General features: G+C 59.4%; 1 protein-coding gene across 1 annotated transcript; it reads left to right on the forward strand.

Annotated features, from left to right (window-relative positions):
- The first annotated feature begins 10,182 nt into the window (after positions 1 to 10,182).
- CCDC88B (coiled-coil domain containing 88B) lies at positions 10,183 to 24,240 on the forward strand. The gene is made up of 27 exons (XM_057727548.1): positions 10,183 to 10,242; positions 10,546 to 10,688; positions 10,852 to 10,963; positions 11,047 to 11,116; positions 11,194 to 11,252; positions 11,352 to 11,435; positions 11,511 to 11,654; positions 11,860 to 12,005; positions 12,186 to 12,267; positions 12,390 to 12,548; positions 13,121 to 13,267; positions 13,438 to 13,576; positions 13,728 to 13,864; positions 13,946 to 15,055; positions 18,161 to 18,288; positions 18,365 to 18,482; positions 19,229 to 19,318; positions 19,402 to 19,542; positions 19,890 to 20,146; positions 20,493 to 20,636; positions 20,829 to 21,015; positions 21,160 to 21,305; positions 21,507 to 21,605; positions 21,796 to 21,962; positions 22,533 to 22,739; positions 22,901 to 22,969; positions 23,760 to 24,240. Exons 1-27 carry the CDS (start codon positions 10,183 to 10,185, stop codon positions 23,813 to 23,815), a joined length of 4,401 nt encoding a protein of 1,466 aa, XP_057583531.1. The 3' UTR covers positions 23,816 to 24,240.
- Positions 24,241 to 25,004: the final 764 nt, after the last annotated feature.

The raw sequence follows: 25,004 nt of genomic DNA on the forward strand, positions 1-25,004 counted from the left end.
ACCTAGAGCCCATGCTCCACAAGAGAAGCCACCACAATGAGGAGCCTGCGCACCGCAATGAAGAGTAGCCCTCACTCGCAGCAACTAGAGAAAGCCTGTGTGCAGCAACGAAGACCCAGCATAGCCAATAAAAAAACAAACAAACAAAAAACCTTTGAAGCATTGCTAAGAGCAATGCTCCTTTCCTTAGAAAATGCACGTTTGAACACGTGTGCACACACGGGGCACCTACATGCTCTTTAAAAAGCTTCAAGGGGGCTTCCTAGATGGCGCAGTGGTTAAGAATCCACCTGCCAATGCAGGGGACACAGGTTTGATCCCTGCTCCAGGAAGATCCCACATGCCGCGAAGCAACTAAGCCCGTGCACTGCAACTATTGAGCCTGTGCTTTAGAGCCCGTGAGCCACAACTACTGAGCCCATGTGCTGCAACTACTGAAGCCCACACGCCTAGAGCCCCTGCTCCACAACAAGAGAAGCCACGGCAATGAGGAGCCCACGCACCGCAACAAAGAGTAGCCCCCACTCACCACAACTAAAGAAAGTCCACGCACAGCAACAAAGTAAATAAATAAATTAATTAAAACAAAAAAAAGGAAAAAAAGCTTCAAGGAGGACCTTCTCTGGTGGCGCAGTGGTTAAGAATCTGCCTGCCAATGCAGGGGACATGGGTTTGATCCCTGGTCCGGGAAGATCCCACATGCTGCACGCAACTAAGTCCATGCGCCACAACTACTGAGCCCATGTACTGCAATTACTGAAGTCCACGCACCTAGAGCCCATGAGCCACAAAAAGAGAAGCCATCACCATGAGAAGCCCACGCACTGCAACGAAGAGTAGCCCCCACTCTTTGCAACTAGAGAAAAAAACCCGTGTGCAGCAACGAAGACCCAACGCAGCCAATAAATAAATAAATAATTTATTTAAAAAAAGTTTCAAGGAACCCCTGAAGTCCTACCAGAATTCCAGGTAAACCCCCTCCCCCACCTGGGAGGCATCATAGCAGACGGGTTGCCAGGCTTCAGGCTCAGACTACCAGACTCTGAATCCTGGCCTGCTACCAAGAAGCTAGGGACCTTGGGCAGGGTATTTAGTTTTCCTTGACCCCACTTCCCTCATCATTAGAGTGGAAATAATCCAACCCAACTCATAGGGTCATTGTGGGGAACGCATGAGACAGTTTACGTAAAGCATTTGGCACAGTGCCTAGCACTAAGTGCCTAATAAATGGCTGGAAAAAGAAAAAGAACCCCTGCGCTGCACCATGCAGACTTCATGTTGGTTGGGAAAGAGCTAGGAGTTAGGAGAGAGACCAAATCCCAGGCCTGTCCATGGTGATTCCTGTTCTGTGCCTGTCTGGGCCTCAGTAAAATGGGGCCAGCGATGCTCTTATCGTCCAATGTCTCTAGGTCCCCAGGATCTCCTTATGTTGTCCGGCCCCCAAAGCCTCACCCAAAGGAGCTGGGAAGACATCTCCAGGGGAATCTTTGTCATCTCCTAGCGAATCAAACCTGAGCTTCTGACAGCAAGAGAGGGTTGGAGGGAGTGCCGGCACTTCTGGGACTAGGCTTGGGCTGCAGCCATGATGCAGGCACCATGACTGGGAGCCCTGGAGGCTACTGGCCCCAGGTGAACACACCCTGCTGGTCTTGGTTGGGGTTTGGTTGGCTGCACAGGCATCGAGGAGTGACATTGGAAAGTGTGTGTGTATGTGTGTGTACATACATGTGTGTTTGTATAACTTCAAGAGAAGTTTAGGTAACATCTGTGTGAAAGCACAGATTTTTGGTGTTAATAAACATGCATATTGGTACTTCCTAGGTGGCGCAGGGGTTAAGAATCTGCCTGCCAATGCAGGCGACACGGGTTTGAGCCCTGCCCTAGGAAGATACCACATGCCGCGGAGTAACTAAACCTGTGAGCCACAACTATTGAGCCCTTGTGCCGCAACTATTGAAGCCCACATGCCTAGAGCCTGTGCTCCACAAAAGAGAAGCCACCACAATGAGGAACCCGTGCACCACAATGAAGAATGGCCCCCGCTTGCTGCAACTAGAGAAAGCCCACGTACAGCAATGAAGACCCGATGCAGCCAATAAATAAATAAATAAATAAATAAAAATAAATAAACACGCATATCAATCTGCTGTGTTACTAATATTTGCACCAGCTCTCCCGGCGTGAGCTGGGCATCATATGTTTTTCTTAACACAGGTAAGGTGCCCTGCTCAGGGTAGGGAACATGGGAAATACTCAACACGTGTTTTGGGAAGGAGTCAAGAAGTGCAGAGGAGGGAGAGAGAAAGCTATCTTCTCTCCAGCTTCTTGGATATTGGCTGCCATTGTTTCAACATAAATTTGACCATAGTGGTTCCGACTAGAACTAGACTCGCTTGAGAGTGATGTAAATACCAGTGACTTAATATAGAGGCTCAGCTCACAGACATGCAGTAGGAAGGTTGAAAATCTAGGGCTAGTATGGCAGTTCCATGATTACTTGGAACCCATGCTCCTTCCCTCTTGCCACTCTGCCATTTTAAACATGTAACTTCTACCTTGCAATCCAATGTGGCTGCTTGAGTTCCAGCTATCACAGTCAAAGTCCAGCCAAGAGGAAGCAGGAAATGAGGAACAGGAGATAAAAGGCCGATACAGCTGTCTTTTAAAAAAGGTTTTCTGGAAGCTGCCGTGTATCATTTCTGCTTAAATCTCCTTGGCCAGAACACAGCCACGTGGTCATAGTAGCCACAGAGAGGCTGGGAAACATTGACTTTGTTCCAGGCTGTCGTGTGTCTAACTAAAAGTCAGACACAGGGACAAGTACTAGGGCCTTCCCTGGTAGCACAGTGGTTAAGAATCTGCCTGCCAGTGCTGGGGACACAGGTTCCATCCCTGGGCCCGGAAGATATCACATGCTGCGAAGCAACTAAGCCCGTGTGCCACATCTACTGAGCCCACGTGCTGTAACGACTGAAGCCCACGCACTTTGAGCCCATGCTCCACAACAAGAGAAGCCACGGCACTGAGAAGCCCATGCACTGCAATGAAGCCCCTGCTCACCACAACTAGAGAAAAGCCAGAGCGCAACAACAAAGACCCAACGCAGCCAAAAAAAAAAAAAAAAAAAAAAAAAAGTCAGGGGTTATATTACTAAGGGAGAATGGGAGAAAGGAGAAAGGATTTTGGGTGGACAACAAGCAGTGTGGACCACATGAGGGGATTGCCTCTGAGCAGAGGAAATTTGGGGGGCTCCTCAGCCTCCCAAGCGACAGTGTCACTACCCTGCTGCCCCCATCAGCCTTGGCAGGGGCACATACTAAGCTGTCCCAGATCCTGTGTGGCTGCCTCACGTCCCCAAGCTCTATCCCTGCAACTGTGGTCTCCACAGTCACCCCAATTCCTTAGCTTGTGGGTCTTCTAAGCTCCTGCCTCTTCGGCATCTCCCAGCAACGTTCACTGCCTCGGGTGCCCATCCCTTTCCTACCCCTGCCTAAGTCACTTTAACCTTTGAGGCTCCACATCCATCCTGTTCGTTGAGGACAACAGTCTATTCCTGGTCCCTTCTCTGAACCAGTCCATGCGGACTACACCCTCAGCTTCATCAAAGATTGAGTTTTTTTAAACATATAATTCACATATCATAATAAAATTTGCCCTTGCAAAGCTAACAAGTCAGTGGTTTTCAGTCTATTCACCAAGTTGTGCAGCCATCACTGCTACTTAGATTGATTGATTGATTGATTGATTGATTGATTGATTTTGGCTGAGCCATGTGACATGTGGGAATCTTAGTTCCGAAACCAGGGACAGAACCTGTGCCCCCTCCAGTGAGAGAGCAGGGTCTCAATCACTGGATTGCCAGGGAATTCCCTAAGTTAGATTTTTGGGTTCTAGGCGAACGGGCTTCAGTAGTTGCAGCAGGTGGGCTCCGTAATTGTGGCTCACAGGCTCAGTAGTTGTGGCACACGGGCTTAGTTGCTCCGCGGCATGTGGGATCTTCCTGGACAACGGCTTGAACCCATGACCCCTGCATTGGCAGGTGGATTCTTAACCACTGTGCCACCAAGGAAGTCCCTAAGATAGATTTTTAATCTCAGTGACTTCTCCCAAGATGAAACTGCTGTTTGCCTCACTGAGCATTGCAATGCATGTGTCCACATCCTTGTGTACTTATGAAAGCATGTCCAGACTTTCGGGGGTTCCACTTGCCCCCATGGACCCCCACAGTCACATCAGTATCTTGCATCTGGCAGCTGTTTGCTGAGAGTCATCTCTGTGCCAGGCTCTGTGTGGGGCTCCGGGACAGAGCAGTGACTATGCCGGGCACTGGCCCTGCAGGGCACAACTCCAGGCCCCAGCACGGGGCTCCTGGCCTGGGCAGCGCCAGTGCAGCTCTGGTTCCCACCTCCATGCGCTCACAGTCTAGTGGAGGCACCAGACTCCAGCAGGGCGCTTGCAATCAGGATGGTGAAGCTGTGAAGGAGAGGAGCAGGTTGGGTCATTTGGGGTATCACAGAAGAAGGACCCTGACCACTACCCTACCTCCCATGAGAGAAAGGAAGGGAGAAAAGGACTTCTAGCTGCAGCGGAGAAATGAAGAGGTGATAGCCAGAAGAGCAGGGATGAAAAGGGTGTTCCAAGTGGCAGGAACAGCCTGTGTAAAGGCTAAAGGTGAGGCAGATAAGAGAGTCCGGACTAAGCAGCCCAGATGAGGGTAGAGCTGGGATTCCATCCACAAGCCATGGATGATTGAGTTCTCCGGGTGGACATCTGGGTATCTCCACGATTTGGCTAGGGGCAGCTTCAGACATGTTTCTGATTTTGTTTCCTCTTGGGCTTCTTCCTCTGGGTATGTTCCCAAATGCCAAGAGTGCTTGAGTCAAAGGGAGCTGGCGGTTTCACTGGTGTCTGAAAACCCTGAGGCCATTTTAAAGGCCTTTGGGGATGTGTGCCTGTGTTCCTCTCCCCACAGTGTGCTAACCTGAGTTTTAGCTTCTGGATTTATTTTTTGTTCACTTAATGAATATTCAGTGGTACCTCGGACCTGTCTTTGATGTGTGTGTCTTTAATTACGAGGGAGGCTGGCAACCTCGGGCCTTGGTTCTGGGTCTCCCTGTGCTTGCTAACTGGGCTCCAGCCTTGCCCTCCCACCAGGCAGCAACAAGGCATGGGGACCGGGGGAGAAGACGCAGCTCTCAGAGCGAGGACCTGGGTTTACCCTCAGATGCCCTACCTCCCCTGACACCCCTCTGAGCCTCAATTTCCTCATCTTGAAACAGGAATTCATTTGTTCAAACACATTAATTCGCTGTCTCTGTATCATGGCTCTGACACTTCCTGGCTGTGTGTCCTGAAGCAAGTGACTTACCCTCTCTGTGTTCAGTTTCTTCATCATAAAATGGAGACGGTAATAATGGTACCTGTATTTTACAGCTGTAGAGGGGACTGAGTGATTAACATGTGAAGGACAGAGCCAGCGTGGGCAAATGGTCAGCATGTGTTGTCACTCTCTTGGTTTCTTCGGCCCAGACTGCAGCCCTGATGACCCCATGGTGTCCCTGCCCTCATGGAGCTTCCGCTCTAGTGGAGAGCAGATGAAACGAACAAGGGAAGATGCAGGGTGGCATAAGACTACGAGGGGAGGGACTTCCCTGGTGGGCCAGCGGTTAAGACTCCGCACTCCCAGTGTAGGGGGCCCGGGTTCAATCCCTGCTCAGGCAACTAGACGCCACATGCCACAATGAAAAGATCCCGCATGCCACAACAAAGATCCTGTGTGCGGCAGCTAAGACCATGCGCAGCCAAATAAATAAAAAAAGAAGAGAAAAAACAAAAGACAACTATGAGAGAAGGATGGGGGTCTCCTTTAGAAAGGGAAAATCTTTTCTGAGAAAGAGGCCATTAGGCACACCAGCAGGGTAAGAAGGAGATGGATGGGGGAGGGCGTGTGTGTGCATTTGTGTGGGTTGGGAAGCGTGTTCCAGGCTGAGGAACAGCAAAGGCAAAGGTGCTGAGGGCGGGAGAGAGACCGAGGCAACGGGAGGGGGTGTGCAGCTGAGGAGGGGGCTGTGCAATGAGGGGCAGGGGTCAGATGGCGAGCCGGGGCTGCTCTGCGGGGCCTGGGAGGTCATGGTGAGAGGCTGGAACTTGATTCAAAGTACAGGCAGAAGCCACTGGAGGGTTTTAAGCATGGAAGGGTCACAAGCCGGTCAGCGTTTCCGAACGACTCCCTGGGCACTGGGTGGAGGCCACCAGGAGAAGGACTGGTGCGGTGCCAGGCTTGGGGAGAGGCTCGGGGCGAGGCAGGGCCCCCAGGCGCGTGGGGGTGCCCTGGGGACAGCAGGAAGGGAGAGCTGGCCGAGTGTCAGGTCGTGGGGGCTGGGCTGCACCCGGCCTTCTTCAGAGCTGGGCCCAGGCCTTGCAGGCTGCACCCCGAGTCCCTGGGCGCCTGGCCCGCTCTCGACAGACGGCCCTGGGCCCCACCCGCCCTGGCTCTGTTCCCCACTGCCTCCTCCCACCTGCGCAGCTTGTTTGGGCCACTGGGCTGAGCATTCCTGCTCTTGTCCAACTCTGGCTATTTCCACCCCCAAATGGTGAGTGGGAAAGCCACCCCTTCTCAGACACTTGGTTGGGTAGGAGGGAGTCCCTCAGACCTAACACCAGAGGGTCAGGTGCCCAGAAGACCCTGGAGGCTGTTTTAGGATTTTCGTTCTTGAACCATCTGGTTAGGGAGCTGGGGCCCAGCCAAGCCACTGGGGGCCCAGGTGGGGCCGCTGCAGGCAGGGAGAGAAAGCCGCTTTCTGACTCAGCTCTAGTTGGTCCTGGGCTCTGGTTGAACCCAGCTGCCACCTGCCCTGGCCTCCCTGGACTCTACTTCTCGGAGCCCCAGAGCCTTCCTGCCTCTGGCCTTTGGGGTCAGACCAGGGGTACCCAGAAAATTCCAAACCAGAAGGGAAGTGGGAGTCCTTCCTGCTTCTACCCTATGCAGCTAGGGAAGCTGAGCCCCGAGGGAGGAGGCCGCAGGCAGTGGACGACATTGTCCATTTGTCTGTCTGTCTTTCTCTGCTTCTTGCCTGCCTCCTGGGTCCACATGTTGGCGGCAGTGGGCACCAACCCACCCCTTAAAAACTTCCAGAAAAAGATCTCTGAGACAGACAGTCATTATGGCACTGTAGTAATAGCAAAAGATGCAAATATTAAAAATCTTTGTCAATGAGAGATAGTCGAAGTGATGATGGGATAGCCCCACAGGAGAATAGTATGTAGCCATTCAAAAGGGCAAGGCCAATGGCTCTGAACAGAAATGAAGCAGATAGTGAAATATATTTCAAAGCATGGAGGTGCACACGTGTGTGTGTGTGTGTGTGTGCAGCTGCAACCACCTGTGATAGACAGACTTGGGCAGCTGCAGCTCAGGGAGGACGCAGAGGATGCTAATGGGGCATTGGGGACCGGGGTTGGGCGTGCTGAGCGAGACCCTTGATCGTTTTCTCTCTATCCTCATGCAAGCTTGACATTGTTGATCCTGCATTGGAACAAGATTTTAAAGGACAAAATCTAGCCTGAGGCCAGGGACCCCTGCCAGCCCCTGGTGAATGTCCCTCGATAGTTCATTGAGCCTGGAAATCCCAGGATCTCAGTGTCAGCTGATGAGGGAGCTCCTCCCCAGCCTCTTCCCTTCCCCCAAGCCGCCTTCTGCCTGACTCAGCGGAACCAAGTCATAGCACCAGACTGAGGGACTGAGGTGCAGCCGGGCATGTCTGGAGTGACGAATGCGAGAGCAATCAGCTAGACCAACGGGGCGGTGCAGCCCAGGCCTCCCAGGAGGCTGGAGGAAGCGTGTGACTGGAGCCGCTGAGCAAGGGCAGGGCGTTATGGAGTACTTCCTAGGCTGGAATCCCTGGGGGGCGGGGCTGGGGAGGGAGGATGCAGATAGGTCAAGTCTGGCCGGACCCTTGATATTATTAACACTAAAGATAAGAACCACAGTAGGGACCATTTAATGAACCCTTAAGCCGGGCACCATCTCACAGAATCCTCATAACAACCCTCTGAGAGGATCACCTGCATCTCCAGATGCGGCTAGGGAGGCTTAAACAACTGGGTGTGCTCGTTTGCTGACAAGCCCGCACGACTTTCCATGGCCTGGTCAGGCTACCACTTCAGAGCTGTGTGACGTTGGGCAAGTTTCTTAACCTCTCTGAGTCTCAGTTTCCTCCTCTGTAAACTGGAGCTAATCCACAGTCCTTATTTCATAACCTAGTTCTGTGCAAATAAGTTAGTAAGTGTAACGTGCTTGTGACCAGGACTGGCTCAGGATAAGCTCGTGTCTGCACTACTGCCCTGTTTCAGCAAGTCTAAGATGTCAACGATTGTAAAAGCTGCCACTAAAGAGGAATGCTGCCAGTTAACTATGTCCCAAGGCTCTTTCATCACTAGACTCTTTATTTTATACCACCCGAAGGAGCTCTTTTTGACTTAGACATAGATTCTCATCATATATAATTCTAAGGCACACATACAAAGGAAAATAGAAGCAAAATAAATTGTTTACGCTGTTCAGAAAACTCCTTCACATTTGGAATCTGACAGAGGTGTGAGGTCTGTGTGTTTCCCTGCCATCCCCTCCTGTGGGGCATCAAGAGTTTGGGAGAGCCACGTGCCCGCCACCCCACCCACGAAGAAAAGTCATAAGACAACAGGAAACCCACCAGCAGCCATTGGAGGCCAGAGCCAGCTTTGCAGGACTGCAGAGCGAGCTGACTCTGGATTTCTGCTTCGGTAGCGTTGCTGACAAGTCTGGTTCCCCTCCCCTGGGAGCTCCCACCATTTGGGGCCTGGGGTTAAGAGTGCTCTGCTCTCATCTCTGGGGTTTTCTTCCAAGGAGCTGATGCCCTTTCTGCAGGGTTTGATGCTTCTGAAGTGTGGGCACGTGCAGCCAATGACAACGATGTCAGGCCTGCTGCCAGCCAGCCAGCAACTCTACCATGTAACCCGACTTTAGAGATTCAAGTGTGAGAAATAAAGTGCCTGGGAATCAATGAAACATGAACGTTCTCTGAACTTTACATTGGCCATGCTTCCAGCTGCCACAGCACCCTTGCACGTTCCGCTTCAGCTGCTTGGAAGGCCCGTCCTTCCTCCCCACTTTGCCTAGTTAACCAGGTCATTCCTGATCTCGGTTTCATGGTCAACCCCCTCCCCCATGCCTTTCCTGATCTTCCCACTGAAGCTAAATTCCTTCCCTGTCAATGCACATAGTACAGCTGCAATGTTACATTGTGTGTGTGTGTGTGTGTGTGTGTGTGTGTGATTTTCTGCATAGCTGTCTCCCCAGCGTGCTGTGCATCCCACAGGGGGCAGGAACCATGTGGCTTTTTACTACATCTCAGCACCCAGCAGCGTCCCACACAGAGCCCAGCAGTGAGCAGTGGGGGAACTGGGGCGTCCTCCTGGTTTATCTTCGAGACACATGCTGCTGGTCTCTGCATTGAACTGCATCCCTCAGTGGTTGGATTCTAACCCACTTCTTTTATAGACGGGAAATTGAGGCCTGTGAGGTCACTAGCCCATGGGCTAGACGTCCTGTCTCAGTCCAGTGTATATAGAGTATGGGGGAGGGTGGGGTCCCAGGAGGGGTACTCAATTCTCATAGGTGTTCAGAGGAGGCTTGATGTGGGAGGCGGCACCTCCCCAGCTTCACAGGTTCGGAGGGTGGTTTGGGTAAGTTTGAGAAACATCAGTGGGAAAGGGAAGTTGCAGGTGTGGACACCTAGACTCCCCATGTAAGGCCTGGAGCCCCTTCCGAGGCCTTGGAAGGTGCAAGGCTGAGGTCATCCTCTTGGGTTTCGAACTTGGTAACCGAGGCCCAGAGAAGGGGAGGACTCACCCGCCATTGTCCATCGAGCCAGGAGAGCTGTGGGTGTTGCTCCTGGGTGGTCCTGACTCCACCTTCCCCTGCTGACCTCTGGGCCGGCCCTGCCCGAGGTACCGGGAGGATGCGGAGTGGCGAAGGGCGGAGGCTGAGGAAGGGCTCCGGGGGTGCACAGGCCCGGCAGCACCCGGAAGGAGGAAGCTGCACAGGGTGTCTGTGGCTGGGCCTAGGATCCCCCACTTGGGGACTTCCTCTTCCTCTCAGGGCAGGTGTAGCTGCCACAGCAGGACCAACACCCTGACCCCGTCATGGATGGGGGCAAGGGGCCCAGGATCAGAGACTTCCTGAGTGGGAGCCTGGCCACCTGGGTGAGGCGGCAGCGGGAGGGGGTCTAGGGAAGGGAAGTGAGCAGCAGGGAGGGGCTGGTGTGGGAGTGGGGGGGGGAGGGGGCAGAGTTGGGGCCTGAGGGGAGGGGTGAGCGCAAGTGGGGATGGAGAAGTCCAGGCAGCTGTGGGGCAGGGAAAGGGGTCCAGACCCGGGGCCACCGGCATTCAGGGAACTGGTGAGGAGGGGGCTGCTTGCGCTTAGCGGGCAGGTCAGAGGGGCTCAGGGTTCACTCTACTGGTGAGGGTCTCCCACCCAGGCCAGCTGACTCCTTTGTGTTCCCACAGGCGCTGGGACTGGCCGGGCTGGTGGGGGAGGCGGAGGAGCCGGAGGGGGAAGAGGAGGAGGAAGGAGAGGGGCCCCTTTGTCCGGAGAAGAGGTTCTTACATCTCAGCGATGGGGCCCTGCTCCTCCGGGTTCTGGGCATCATGTAAGGGACATCAGAGGAGGACCCGGGGCGGCTGCGGAGGGGTCTGAGGGGAGGGGGGCCAGGCAGCTTGGTGGGAGGAGCCTGAGGGGTGGTTGGCAGAGCCTGGATTAGGAGAGGTGGGTCCTCAGTGACCCCTCTCACCTATCGGCCCCTGTGCCCACAGTGCCCCCAGTTCCCGAGGGGGCCCTCAAGTGATCAGGGGCCATGATGGTCCTGTAGCCCGGCGGGTGTGGAACCTGAACCATCTGTGGGGCCGACTGAGGGACTTCTACCAGGTGAGGGGTCGGGAGGGGGAGGCTGAGCCTGGGAGCCCCCTTCACGAAGGCCCTTCTCATATCTCCGGTCCCCTCCATCCCAGGAGGAGCTGCAGCTGCTGGTCCTGTCGCCACCCCCGGACCTCCAGACCTTGGGGTTTGACCCCTTCTCAGGTGCTCTCTCCCACCACCCCTTCCTGCTTCTACCCCCTATCCCTGCCCATTAACCCTTTGTGGCTTGTGCCCTGCAGAGGAGGCGGTCGAGGAGCTGGAAGGCATCCTCAGGCTATTGCTGGGGGCGTCAGTGCAGGTGAGGTGGCGGAGGGGAGGAAAAGGCAGGGTCCAGCTTTGGCCGCGGAGATGGGAGACTCTGGTGTCAGCCTCACTACCCCTCCTTGTTCCCCTGCAGTGTGAACACCGGGAACTCTTCATCCGACACATCCAGGGCCTCAGCCTCGAGGTCCAGAGTGAGCTGGCTGCTGCCATCCAGGAGGTACAACTTTGGACTGCCATTGGGGACACCCTGCCCCCTACTTCTTTGGCTGAACTGCTCTCCCTGTGCCTCCAGGTGACCCAGCCCGGGGCGGGCTTGGTGCTGGCGATGGCTGGGCCTGAGACTGGGGAGCTGGCGCCTCCGGAGCTGGAGATGCTGTCCCGGAGCCTGATGGGGACACTGTTGAGGCTGGCACGGGAGCGTGATGTGGGGGCCCAGGTAAGAGGCGGCAGGAGGAGGAACAGGAGGACCATGGGGAGCTAGATATGTGGGGGAGATGGCGTTGGGGCAGGGGGTGGCGTTGGTGTTGTAGGTCTTGGGCCGGGAGGGCTGCAACAGCCAGATTCATCTCTTGGTAGTGAGGGACAGATGTAGGGGTCTTGGGATGGGTAACTCCTAATTCCTGACCCTTGACCTCCCACAGCGGCTGGCTGAACTGCTGCTGAAGCGGGAGCCAGCACCCTTGTTGCCTGAGGCTCCTGCCAGGACTCCCCAGGAGGGCGCCTCGCACCACCTGGCCCTGCAGCTGGCCAATGCCAAGGCCCAGCTGCGGCGCCTGCGGCAGGAGCTGTGAGTGCGGGGCGGGGGGTGGGCGTGAGGTGGGGTGGGGTTGGGGGGGAGGGATGTGGTGGGGGGGGTGGCGGGAGTCGGGCGGCAGGTTAAGTCTGGATGGGGTCCAGGTCGGGATCAGGCCTAGGAAGAGCTGGAGGGTGCAAGTCCCCAGATTCCTCCTGCGCCCGTTCCCTCCAGGGAGGAAAAAGCCGAGTTGCTGCTAGATTCCCAGGTGGAGGTGCAGGGCTTGGAAGCCGAAATTCGAAGGCTCCGCCAAGAGGTGCGCATTCCTTAACACTCTCCCCCGCACCTTTCCTATTGCCTCCCCCAAGCCGGCTCCTTCCCATCCTAATCCCTCTGGCTAGCGGGTGGCCGTCCCTAGCTCTGCATCGTCTGGTCCAGGCCCAGGCGCTGTCGGGACAGGCCAAGCGGGCCGAGCTGTACCGCGAGGAGGCAGAGGCGCTGCGGGAGCGGGCCGGCCGCCTGCCCCGCCTGCAGGAGGAACTGCGACGCTGCCGGGAGCGGCTGCGGGCTGCAGAGGCCTGCAAGGGCCAGCTGGAGGTGAGGCGGGAGGCGGGAGGCGGGGCCTCGGGGCGGAGCTTCGGGGGGCGGGGCATGGGGCGGGCGTGGCCTGCCGGGGAAGTGGTGGGCCAAGAGAAGAGCGAATTTGGGCCAAGAGGAGTCAGGCCTTATGGAGGGAATAGTCACCGTTAGGAGAACTGGGTGAGATGGTGTCTGGGGACAGGCCCTCTGGAGGATGGGGCAGATGGAGGGGAGAGGTGAAGGCTGTAGGTAAGGGTAGGTCCTGGAGAGGAGGGTGGGGCCAGCTGTAGGAGAGGCAGTGTCTGGAGAGAGCACCCAGCAATGGGGATAAGTGGGGCCCAGAGGGATGCCACCTTGGAAGGCAGTTCCTGGGGAGAAGAGGCAGGGCCTACATAGGAAAAGGGCGGGGCCAGATGCTAGGAAAGTGGTACCTGGAGAGACCCCCTTGGAGGGGGAGGGGCAGATGGAGGGGAGGGGCGGGGCCTGGAGAGCAACAGGGGTGCAGGGTCACATGGCGGAGGGGAGCCAGGGTCTGGGGCCCTGGAGTGCTGGCGGCATGGCACCACCGGCTCTCTCCTCTCCCCCACCAGGAGGAACGGGTTCTCTCAGGGGCTCTGGAGGCCTCGAAGGCGCTGCTGGAGGAACAGCTGGAGGCCGCTCAGGAGCGCAGTGCTCGGCTGCATGAGACCCAGCGGGAGAACCTGCTGCTGCGTACGCGGCTGGGCGAGGCCCATGCGGTGAGATTGCTAGTGACCCCCGGCCACTCGATGATCTGCGACCCCGTGGTCCCCAGGGTTCCTTGGTGATCCCTGGGGCCCCTACTTCTTGTTTCCTGGAGTGACCCTCTAGCCCCCACACTTGGCTTGGCCACGGGGGAGGGCTTGTCTGACCCTGCTCTACCCCCCAGGAGCTGGACTCTCTGAGGCATCAGGTGGACCAGCTGGCAGAGGAGAATGTGGAGCTGGAGCTGGAGCTTCAGCGCAGCCTGGAGCCACCCCCCAGCTCTCCTGGGGAGGGCCAGCGGGACCCCGGTGGAGGGGCTGCAGGTGGGAGGCTGCCTGTGTTTTCCTGCAGCTGTAGTGGGGACGGCTTCTGATGTCATCCCCTTCCCCCAGGTGTGTCGGGGGTGGGGGTGGGGGGTGTAGGTGAGGACCCATAGGGAGTGGAGGGGTCCTGACCTCATCTCGCACACCGCAGCACCCCTGCCAGGTGCGGCTCCCTCTCTGCGCGATGAAGTGAGGGAGGCAGAGGCTGGGCGGCTGCGGACCCTGGAGCGGGAGAATCAGGAGCTTCGAGGCCTGCTACGGGTGCTGCAAGGGCAGCCAGGTGGCCAGGTGAGTCCCCTCCCCCAACTGTCCGCAGGGCCTTCCTGGCATCCTTCTCTGGGTTTGACCATCCCTCTCATGTGCCTTTAGCCCCCCCTGCTGGAGGAGCAGAACGAGGACTCCGTGATTCCAGAGCCGGACTCAGCTCCCCAGACTTGGCTGGCCCCAGACCATGGCCCCCAGGGCTTGGCTAGTCAGGCAGGGGATGAAGGCCCCCAGGCCTTGGACCCGGCTCCCCTGGCATCAGATTCAGCCCTCGAGGGGATAGCTGAGTGTCCCCAGGCATCTGGTCTCCAGATGGCTGTCATGGTCCCCTTAGACATGCTGCCCCAGGAGTCAGGCCCTGCTGTAGAGGTACAGGAGTCCCTGCAAAAGGCTGGCCTTGGAGCCCCTCTCCAGACCCCTGCCTCTGTGGTGCCACCTCAGGGTCCAGAGGTCAAAATTCAGGCCCAGCTGTCGCTGGGAGGAGAGACTGGGGAGTCAGTGCCTGAGGCCCCAGGGCTGAGACAGGAGGACCCTGAGAGCAAGCCCGGACTCTCGGAGCCCAGCCTCTGTGGGCAGTTGGAGGAGCAGGAGACCCTAGACCAGCGGCTGGACCTACCCAAGGGGCAAACAGAGGCCAGAGAGCATGAACAGAAGTTGGAGGGGATGGTTGAGGACCCAGTCCAACAAAAACCACAGCAGAAGCTGGAAGGGGTTCCTGAGGCCCAGACCTGGGAGGGGCGGGTCCCAGGGGAGGTCCTGGCCAGTAGTGTACCAGAGCAGGAGGCCCTCCAGGAGGAGGTGGCGCAGCTGAAGAGAGAGGCTGAGGCCCTTCGAGCTGAGCTGGAGGCCCAGGCCCGGAGGCTGGAGGCCCGGGGCACGGAGGTCGCCCGCCTCTGCGAGGAGCTGGCTCAGACACGGAGGGCAGAGGCCGAGGCCCACCAGGAGGTGGAGGCCCAGGCCCGGGAGCTGGCCCGCCTGCGGGAGGCAGTGGAGACCGCTGGCCGGGAGTTGGAGGCTGCGTCACGGGAGCGGGAGGCGCTGACGGAGGCGCTGGCAGCCACGGGCCGCGAGCGGAGGCAGTGGGAGCGAGAGGGGCCCAGGCTGCGGGCCCAGGCCGAGGCGGCCGAGGAGCGGCTGCAGGTGCTGGAGAGCGAGGGCCGCGGGCACCTGGAGGAGGCCGAGAGGGAGCGCCGGGAGAGGCAGGCCCTCCAGGAGGTATGTCGGGGCTGGTTGCCGGGGTCAGGAGACAGGGTTCCAGGCCAGTTGCTGGGGTTTTGGGTTATTAATTCCACCAGCAGCCAATGAGTGCCCAGCACCGAGCTGGGGACAGAGAGAGAAAGGCAAAGTCCGCTCCTGCCGCCCAAAGATGTGCTGGGCCTGGGACAGGGGTGGATGTCCCCTGCCTCTGCAGGGTGGCTGTAGGAGGCGGGCATGGAGCTAGATGGCTGGGTGCAAATCCTGGCCCTCTGACAGTGGCGGTTTACTGAGCTCTGCCCCAAGTGCCTTCTGCTGTAAAATGGGGGTGCTCTTCAGAGCTGCCTCAGGGGGTGTTTGGAAGACCAAGGGAGATAATGGCGTGAAGAGCCTAGTTCGTGTTCGGCAGAGGTTCAAGATATGTTGGTTCTTATGGGCAAAGTGCCGTGGGAGCCCATGGGAAGGGGAGCTGAGGCCAGGGTTGGGGCGAGGAGGCTTCGGGGAGCATTCTAAGGAAAGACTGAGATTTCGCTAGGCAGGGAAGGATATGTCATCCAGAGGGAAGAGCATGTGCAAAGACTAGAAGGCATTAGAGCTGCTCAGGGGCCCAGGAAATGTGGGGGAAGGTGGAGAGGTCCACTGGACCAGCGTTGCGGGTGTTGGTACCCCATCCCCAGGCAGGGAAATTCACCCAAGGGTGTGGGCAGACCTGTGTGAGGCTGGCTTTGAGAAGGATCACTGTGGTGTACAGGGGAACCTGGGGCCATAAGGAGGCAGTGCCAGTGGTCAGGGTGGCAGGTGTGGGGCTTCCCTGGCGGTCCAGGGGTTAGGATTCCACGCTTCCACCACAGGGGCACAGATTTGATCCCTGGTCGGGGAACTAAGATTCTGCAAGCCACGTGGTGCGGCCAAAAAAAAAAGGCGGCAGGTGAGGCTGGCTAGAGGTGGGAAGGGGGATGGAGGAGAGAGAAAACCTGGAAACCCCTCTATTCATTCCTTCAAGCGTGTTTGCGGGCATCTCCTTGGCACCAGGCCTTGTACCAGGCAGCCAGCGAATGCATCCTCTGGGAGATGCTCACTCACAGTCTGGGGTGGAGACAGGACTGTTCAGGGAGCCGTGGGGGTCCAGGAAGCACACTGGACTCAGGCTGGGGCACGTCAAGGAAGGCTTCCTGGAGGAGGAGAGAGAATGGCAGTGAGCCAGGAGGAGGAGCAGGCCTGCGTTTGTTGGGGTGGAGTGTGAGGCTGGGAGTGGAGGGGGGTGAGACTAAGACTTCGTTAAGCAGGTTTCCTATCAGGCAGGGCTTCATTTCCTTCTGAGCAAAGGAAGGAGTTGCAACTGTTTTCACGAGGGCAATGAAGAGTCACTGGAGGGTTTAAAGTGAGCAGAGCTAGGGTTTGATCTGTGGGTCTGGAGGCCCCTCGGGGGAAGCAGAGGAGACCGCGAGGCGAGGGGATGGGTGTCTGGGCCAGAGGGGCCCAGTGCTGGGGGAGGGCGTGCAGCAGATGAAGCTGAGAAGTTTCCCGTTTCATCCCTGTTACACAGAGGAGGACACTGAGACTCAGAGAGGAGAAGTTATTTGCTCCGAGACGCCTCTTGATGGAGAGGAGTGGGGAACAGGTTGTTAGCTTGGCCTAGGGAGTGTGAGAATTGGGGGTGTGGGTGAGAGGGTAAGGCCGAGAGGGTGTCTCTGGGGTCTGCTCTGTAGGAGGTGGCTGAGAAATGCTGTCAGACAGGCCTGGGTTATGTCTCAGATCCCCTACTCAGCTGTGTGGCTTGGGGCTAGTTACTTAACCTCTTTGTGTCTCAGTTTCCTTACCTGTAAAACCAGAATAAAAATGATACCTGCGTCACAGGATCTTGTAAGATGATGGACGTAGGGAGCTTGGGGCAGTGCCTGGCACTCAGTATGGGCTTAATCCGTGGAGAGGGAATGCCAGCCGGTGGGTAGTGAAGGTGGGGGTAGGGCGGGGTGGCTGGAAGAGCCAGCTCTGAGGACCAAGAGGGTGGAAGAGGCTGAGGACAAAGGGGAATTTTGTGAGATTTCCTGGTGGAGCAGTTCCTGGTGATAACTGGGTGTGGTGCAGATGGAGGTGGCTGGCTGGGTGAGGGAGGTCAGGGAGCCAGGGGTGAAGGGGGTTGTCCAGGTGGGCCTCCCAGCTAGGGGGAGGGCAGCAGGCACAGTGGACGGGGCATTGAGGGCTGTGGCCAGGGCTTGGAGGGGGCAGGGCAGGGGTCTGGCCAGAGATGCCGGCCTTCCTACTCTCCGCCCTCGGGCTCTTGTGGCTGTGGCCGCAGGCAGCAGGGACTCATGGGACTTCTAGTTTTTCAACGACAGGCAGTGGCCAAGGGTGTCTGAAAGTGCAGTGACCCTGGGGGGTGGTCCAGGTGGGGTTGCTAAGCCAGGAAGATCAGAGCGAAGGTTGCTAGACTCCATGTCCAAGGGCAGGATTTAGCAGGTGGCTGTCATGGTTGGGCCTTCCCCATGGTTTCATCCTGCCAGGGCCTGGCCCCCCACCCCCCCACCCCATACCTCAGAATGGTATTACCTATCTCTCGGGGGCCCAGGGGCCAGAGTGGGTCTCCTACCCACTTCTGCAATGGTATGGCCCAACCGCCACAGGTTGCCTTGCCAGCAGCATCCTGGCCCTCCCCCTCCCAGCTGCCACTGTGGTTAGGCCTGGCCTTCACCGAGTTCCTGCCCTCTGTGGCCACCCCCCTGTGGCTGAGGGCACTCTCCAGACCCGCCTCCTCCCAGGCCCTCTTTCCTTCACATGGCCTATGTGGCCTCAGAACATAGGGCTCGTCCTGCTGTCACCGGGCACATGAGGAACCGTGGGCTCAGAGAGGTGGAGACATTTGCCCAGCGAGTGTCTTTGACCTGGCCCAGGGGTCTCCCTCACACGCTGACAGGCTTATAATCCCCAGCTCTTTCATACCCACTCTGCAAGGCGACTAGGCTTTGCTCCCATTTTACAGATGGGGAAGTAGAGGCCCAAAGCGTTAAAGATATTTGCCCAGGGCAACAAAACAAGGACAGAGAGCCAGGCCTCCTCTGACTCTCAGTCCTGGGTGAGGGTGGTGGTCTTCCCTTCTGGCTCTGAGCCCGCTCTGCCTGCCCTCAGGAGCTAGAGAAGGCCGTGGTGCGGGGCCGGGAGCTGGGGTCCCGGCTGGAGCGTCTGCAGAGTGAGCTGGAACAGGTGGCTCTGGAGCGCCAGGAATTTCTGCGGGAACAGGAGTTCCAGCACCAAAGGTGGGGTGTTGCTGAGGGGCAGAGAGGGGCAGGCAAGGACTTGGGGAGGGCTGGGTGCCAGGACTTCTCCCTGTAGGTACCAGGGCCTGGAGCAGCGGCTGGAAGCTGAGCTGCAGGCGGCGGCCACCAGCAAGGAGGAGGCGCTGATGGCGCTCAAAAAGCGGGCCCTGCAGCTGGAGGAGGAGCTGTTCCAGGTGAGGCCACCGCCCTGCTTGCCGGGGCCTCAGCCCACTCCTCCCTCCATCCTGCATGCAGACGTCCAGGGCTGCGTGCGCGCCCATCGCCCCCTCTGGACTTGCCCCTCAATGCTTGGCCAGTTGCTTGCCTTGCACCCTCTTTCGGGGCCTGTAGGAGGGAGCACCGTGCTGGGCGCCAGGCAGCTCGTCTCCCCCATTCCTCAAACGGACAGAGCCTGGCGGCTTTAGTGCTGTGTCTCTCGTGCGTGGGTCCCCCCACTTCCTGAGCTCGATGACTATTGTCGTAAGTCAGGAATCATTTCTGACGCCCCTGCTGCCGTGGGCTCAGCACCGGTGTGGTACGGCCCCATATCAGGCCACCGCCGCCCTCAGGGAGCTCACTGCCCATCTGGGTCAGAGGCAAGCACACATGCCAGTGGCCCCCAGCAGACCACCTAGCTGGCAAGTGTGGGATTGGTCAGGGGAGGTTTTCTGGAGAAAGTGGTATTGAAACTGGGGCCCAGAGGAGGAGGAGCAGAGGCCGGGCTCAGCTGCAGAACTGAGAGACGTGAGAAGGGCAGGGTGGAGAGTGATGGAGCCAGGAGGGCAAGGCTGCGGGGTCTGGGGCGGGTGGGGGGTGGTGTGATAGGGGGATAGGGCTGCCAAAGGGGGTGAGAGGGCAACTAAAGGGGGTGAGGGTCCACTGCGCCGTCCCCAGGCCACTGCCACTCCCCCGCGTGACCTCCCGGGGCCTCTCCTTGCAGCTGCGCCAGGGCGCTGTGGGGCCCGAGGAGCAGGCTGAGCCGCGGGTCAAGGAGGCCCAGAGCGTGCGGCTCATCGAGGTGGAGCGCAGCGTGAGTGTCAGGGTGTGCTGGGCGCGGGGCTGGGGGGTGTGCCGCGGAGGCCTGGCCCCGGCTGAACCCTGCCTTCCGGGCAGAATGCGACGCTGGCAGCCGAGAAGGCAGCGCTGCAGGGGCAGCTGCAGCACCTGGAGGGGCAGCTGGGAAGCCTGCAGGGGCGCGCCCAGGAACTGCTGCTGCAGAGTCAGCGGGCGCAGGAGCACAGCAGCCGCCTGCAGGTGGGTGACGGCCTCCGCACCTGGCCCTTGCGCCGTCTCTGCCCACTTCCACTGCGCCTCTCCCTGCCTCCAGCCTCTACATCAGTGCCCATTTCGTCCTGTCTCCAGTGCCCTCCTCCACAGCCAGCCGTTAGTCCCTCCTGCGGCCCCTGCCCCGACCCCAGCCCCGTCCCTGCCAGCCCTGCCTCGTACCACGTGCCCTCGCCTCCACGGCCACCTCTGCCTTCGGCTCCCTAGACAGCTCTCTCTCCTCTCCTCTGCCCCACCCTCTGCCTTTGCCCCTCTCTCTCACCCCCTTTCCGGCCTGGGATGCCACCCAGCAGCCCCTGCTCCTTCCTCTGGCCTAGGCCGAGAAGTCTGTACTGGAGATGCAGGGCCAGGAGCTGCACAGGAAGCTGGGGGTGCTGGAGGAGGAGGTGCAGGCGGCGCGGCGCTCCCAGGAGGAGACCCGCAGGCAGCAGCAGGCCCTGCTTCGGGACCACGAGGCCCTGACACAGCTGCAGCGGCGGCAGGAGGCTGAGCTAGAGGGACTGCTGGCCCGGCACCGCGACCTCAAGGCCAACATGCGGGCCCTGGAGCTGGCTCACCGGGAGCTGCAGGGCCGGTGAGCCTCCTCCAAGTTGCTGGCTGCTCTCCGGGGCACACCCCCTGCCTGTCCCAAGCAGATTCTCTGGGCAGGTCTGATGCCACCAGGGAAGCACCACCACCAGCCGACCCACCGCCATTGCTGTGCCCTCTTGAGTGGCTGAGCTCTTCACAGTTCCAGGATGGGCTACGCTGGGGCTCATCGGTGGTCGGGAGTGGTGGGCGCCTGGCACAGTACTCTGCCCTGTGGCTTTGCCCTGGGGCCTATGCTTAGGAGACATCGGACTTCTAGGTCCAGACAGTCCTGCTGCCTGCATGCCCTGGCCCCGGTCCCTGCGACCCTCTTAGCCCCTTGTTCATCGCAGGCATGAGCAGCTGCAGGCCCAGAGGGCCAACGTGGAGGCGCAGGAGGTGGCCCTGCTGGCAGAGCGTGAACGCCTGATGCAGGACGGACATCGACAGCAGGGCCTGGAGGAGGAGCTCCGGAGGCTGCAGAGCGAGCATGACAGGTACCAGCCCTGGTGCAGCCCCTCCCCTCTTGGGCCGGTTCTCAGTGTTCCCATCTGTCAAGTGGGTTGGTGGTGAGTTAGTCACTTTCCCCGTGGGGTCCTGCTTTGCCTCCTCTCCCCATCGTGGCCCTCACGAGGGGTCTTGGAGGGTGGGCAGGTCCCCTTGGAGAGCGGCTCTCCTTGCCTCTGCAGAGCTCAGATGCTGCTGGCGGAGGTGTCCCGGGAGCGAGGTGAGCTGCAGGGGGAACGCGGGGAGCTGCGGGGCCGGCTGGCGAGGCTGGAGCTGGAGCGGGCACAGCTGGAGGCGCAGAGCCAGCGACTGCGAGAGTCCAACCAGCAGCTGGACCTGAGCGCTTGCCGGCTGGCCACACAGTGTGAGGTGTGGTGAAGGGCGGGTGGCGGCTGGGGAGGGAGGGTGGCTTGGAGGGGGGATTGGGGGTTGGAGACAGCGTGGAGGGGGTGGAAGGCGGCTACCCTGAGCCCTGTTAAACCCCCTGCTTGTCCTGCCGCCTGCCCCTGACAGCTGTTGACGGAGCTCCGGAGTGCCCAGGAAGAGGAGAACCGGCAGCTGCTAGCCGAGGTGCAGGCGCTGAGCCGGGAGAACCGGGAGCTCCTGGAGCGCAGCCTCGAGAGCCGGGACCACCTGCACCGCGAGCAGCGCGAGTACCTGTGAGGGGCCGCGGGGGCCGGCGTGGCTGCCCCTTGTGTTGTTTATGGGGAGATGCCCTGGGAGGGCCTGGGGAAAGGGGCTCAGGGCAGCGGCGATTTATCCACCCATGCAGGGGTGTATCAGTGTGTTAACAGGAAGCGTTGTAGCCGGGTGTTCCTGCCCAGGCCTCAAGCCCGCCTCCTCCCTCCCTATCCTCCCAGGGACCAGCTCAACGCCCTGCGCCGGGAGAAGCAGAAGCTGGTGGAGAAGATCATGGACCAGTACCGAGTGCTGGAGCCTGGGCCCCTGCCCCGGACCAAGTGAGCGGCCCCTCCATCCTGGTGGGCCGGGGCTCTTCCTTACCTAGTCCCTGCCCTGCCCTCTGAGCCCTGGCCCAGCCTAGGTCCAGACCCCAGTGAGGGTTTGCCTGGCTTTTGCCATCCCCGACGTGGCCCTCTCGTCCCTCCTTCCTCCCTGGCCTTACCCCCTCTTGTGCCCTCTTGCCCCCAGGAAGGGCAGCTGGCTGGCAGACAAGGTGAAGAGGCTGATGCGGCCCCGGCGGGAGGGGGGCCCCCATGGGGGGCCGCGCCTAGGGGCCGATGGGGCTGGCAGCACCGAGAGCCTGGGGGTCCCCCCAGAGACGGAGCTCTCCGAGGGCAGGGAGGCGGATGGGACAGGTGGGTCTCGGGGCCAGGTGACCAAGATGGCCCCTACCCTGTGTCCCCTTCCCCCCTGCCCCAGGGTTTGCCAATGTCTCTGGTCTTCCTGTGTGGCTTGAACACATGCCCCCTGCTGGCCTTCCCTGCTGCAACCTCCCCCCAACCCCCCAGATGGGTCCAGGGGCTCTTTGCCCTGTATCCCTGCTGTGTCCCCCTGGGCTGGCCCATCCTCCCTGCCTGCACCGCCACCCACCCGGTCCCACCCATCCACAGCAGTGCCGAGGACCTCGGAGCAGCAGGGGACTTTAGTGAGAAGTCATTTATGCCAGTCAGCAGATGAGGAAACCGAGGCCCAGGGAGGGAAAGCACCTTGCCCAAGGTCACACAGTGGGTTAGTGTCAGAGCCAGTGCAGGGTCCAGCCTCCCGTCGCCGCCCTCAGTCACCCAACCCTGCTCCCCCTCCTGCCCCCACCTCTGCAGCCTCCTGTCCCCTGCGGCCCCTGTGCAGCTTCCCCCTGCTGGCCCCTCCGCTCTGCCCGGCCCCTCCTGGCACTGCTCCGACACCCTCCCTGCCTCTGCCTCTTGCAGTGTCCCCCTCACCGGCACCCATGCGCCGGGCCCAGAGCTCCCTGTGCCTGCGGGATGAGACTCTGGCAGGTGGGCAGCGGCGGAAACTCAGCTCAAGATTCCCTGTGGGGCGAAGCTCTGAATCATTCAGCCCCGGGGACACCCCCCGGCAGCGATTTCGACAGCGGCGCCCAGGTCCCCTGGGGGCACCCAGCTCCCACAGCAAAGGTGAGGGAAAGAGGGTCCCTGCCCCCATTAGCCCCCCAATTCCCTGTGGACCCCCCAGCTCCTTGGAGGAGGGGGCTTCCCTCCTGTCTATGCCTCCCCACAAGCCCTGCCGCCTCTGTCGTGGACCTCATGGCCCAGTGGCTGCCTCGTGCCCCTCCCAGGACCTGGCGTGGGATGGAATGGCTCTGTCGAGACCCTGGCGGAACACGAAGCAGATGTCAACAGAGAGGGTGGGTAGGGGCCTGGGAGGGAGGGGGTATGCCCTGCCTGGGGCCCCTGGCAGGCCTCATTCACCCATGCACTCATTTGACAACGAGCCTTTACAAAGTGCCAGGTGATGTGCGAGCTGGGGATACAGCAGGGAACATTCTGGTATGGGGAGGTGGGAGACAGCAAATAATATGCCTAAAAATAATAATGAGCTACAACAGCTCGTCCAGTAGAAATGGGATGTGAGCTCCATGTGTAATTTAAAATTCTTAAGTAGCCTCATCAGAAGACGCTAAAAGGCACATGTAAAGTTAATTTTAATAACGTATTTTGTTTAACTTAATATGCTTAAACTATTAATGTGTAGTCAGTGTAAAAAATCATTAATGAGCTATTGTATATTATTTTTTCACATGAAGTCTTTGAAGTCCAGTAGTATTTTACACCCAAGCACGTTGCAGTTTGGGCCAGCCACATCTCACGTGCCCAGTCCTAGACTGGGCAGCTCAGCCCTAGGATATTAGGAGGTGATAATGTTTTGGAAAAGAAGGAGAGCAGGGTGAGTGAGATCAGGAGCACTGGGTGGGCAGGTGACAATTTTAAGGAGGGTGCCCAAGGCAGGTCTCTGAGAGGAGGTGAAGCTTGGAGCAAAGGCTTGGCGGTGGTGAGGGCATGTCCTGTCCGCATGTCTGGGGAATGGCTGTCCAGGCAGAGGGAACAGCCGAAGCGAAGGCCTGGCACGTTCGAGGCCTGGCAAGGTGGCTGGGAGTCCCCTGAGGGAGTGAACCTGAGCCGAGCTTTTCCCTCCAGGCCTCAAGGTGCAGGAACCGGAGAAACGGACTCTCGCCCCTTCCCTCAGCCAGTGACCCTGCGTGGACGGGGAGCTTGGGGGTGGAGTCTTCTCAACACTGGAGTCTCCCTGGGGGCCCCAGGCAGCCCAAGAATTTGGGGAGGCAGGGCACGCGTGGCGAGTCCTTGGACAAGGAGGCCTGGGCCCCCAGATCCTCCACAGCTAGGGCCCTGAGCTGGAGCTGGGATGAGTTTGTGGACAGGGGAGAGGGCCGGCCCCTGCAAAGAGCTCCCTGCTGGGGCCCCGCCACGCGGCCCTCCCTGAGGAGGCAGGCTCTGGGGAAGCCCCCAGCGGAAGGAGGCAGGCAGGAGTGGGCAAGAGAGCCCCCTGCCCAGTCCAGGACGGGAGCCAAGGACCATTCCCTGAGGACGATGGCCCAGGCCTATCTCTGAGCCTTAGCTGGGATGTGAGGGGCGCGAGAATAAAGCTGGGGTGCAACCACCTGAATCTGCGTTCTGTGTCTACCGCCTCATCCAGGAGCCACTAGGTGCCAGGGGTACATGTGGCCTGGAGTCCTTCTCTGCAGGCAGGGGCCTGTGGCCATTGGCTTCCTTGCCCTGCGTGGGACAGCAAAGGCCTTTCCTCATGGGAGGGGCCCGTTGGGCTGGTCTGGAAGTCCCAGTGGTGGGGGGGAGGGGGCGGAGGTTCTGGGTGGCCAGCAGAGGGTGGGGTCTGAGTCTGGGCTTAACCTTTGTTTGAAAGGTGGGGTCTGGGCTGCTGAGTGTGGGGCAGTAAAAATACCCAGAGGGCCCGCCCCCACCCCCTCCCTTGTACCCCCTTCTCTCCTTTTACTTCTTCCCACCTCTTCATCCTCTCTCCTCCACGCCTTTGGGGCTGAGCCGCTCCCCAGGGAGTTTACCGCCTGGCGCCAGGGGCTGTCGTGGAGGGACACACGCGGTGGGAAGGATACTGGGGTCTCTGACCGGGGCCTCTAGGATGACTGATGCCCGGGAAGGGGGCAATTAGCCTGGGCGACAGGACGTGAGTCAAGGCACCTGGGGCTGCCTGGCTGAGGTGAGGCAGCCTGAATCTGGGGGTGGGAAGAGCTGGGAGGGGTGGCCAGGCCAGCCGCCCCAGGGTGACCTACTGCAGCCTGACTCACAGGGTTTCCACAGCTCTCCCCTTGGGGATTACCCGCCGCTCTGCCTTCCTCCTCTCAGCCGGAGGTTCTGAGGTTGGTGGCATGGGAGTGGACGCACTGGCTT

The sequence above is a fragment of the Hippopotamus amphibius genome, chromosome 3 (assembly GCF_030028045.1).
Source record: "Hippopotamus amphibius kiboko isolate mHipAmp2 chromosome 3, mHipAmp2.hap2, whole genome shotgun sequence".
Lineage (NCBI taxonomy): Eukaryota > Metazoa > Chordata > Mammalia > Artiodactyla > Hippopotamidae > Hippopotamus > Hippopotamus amphibius.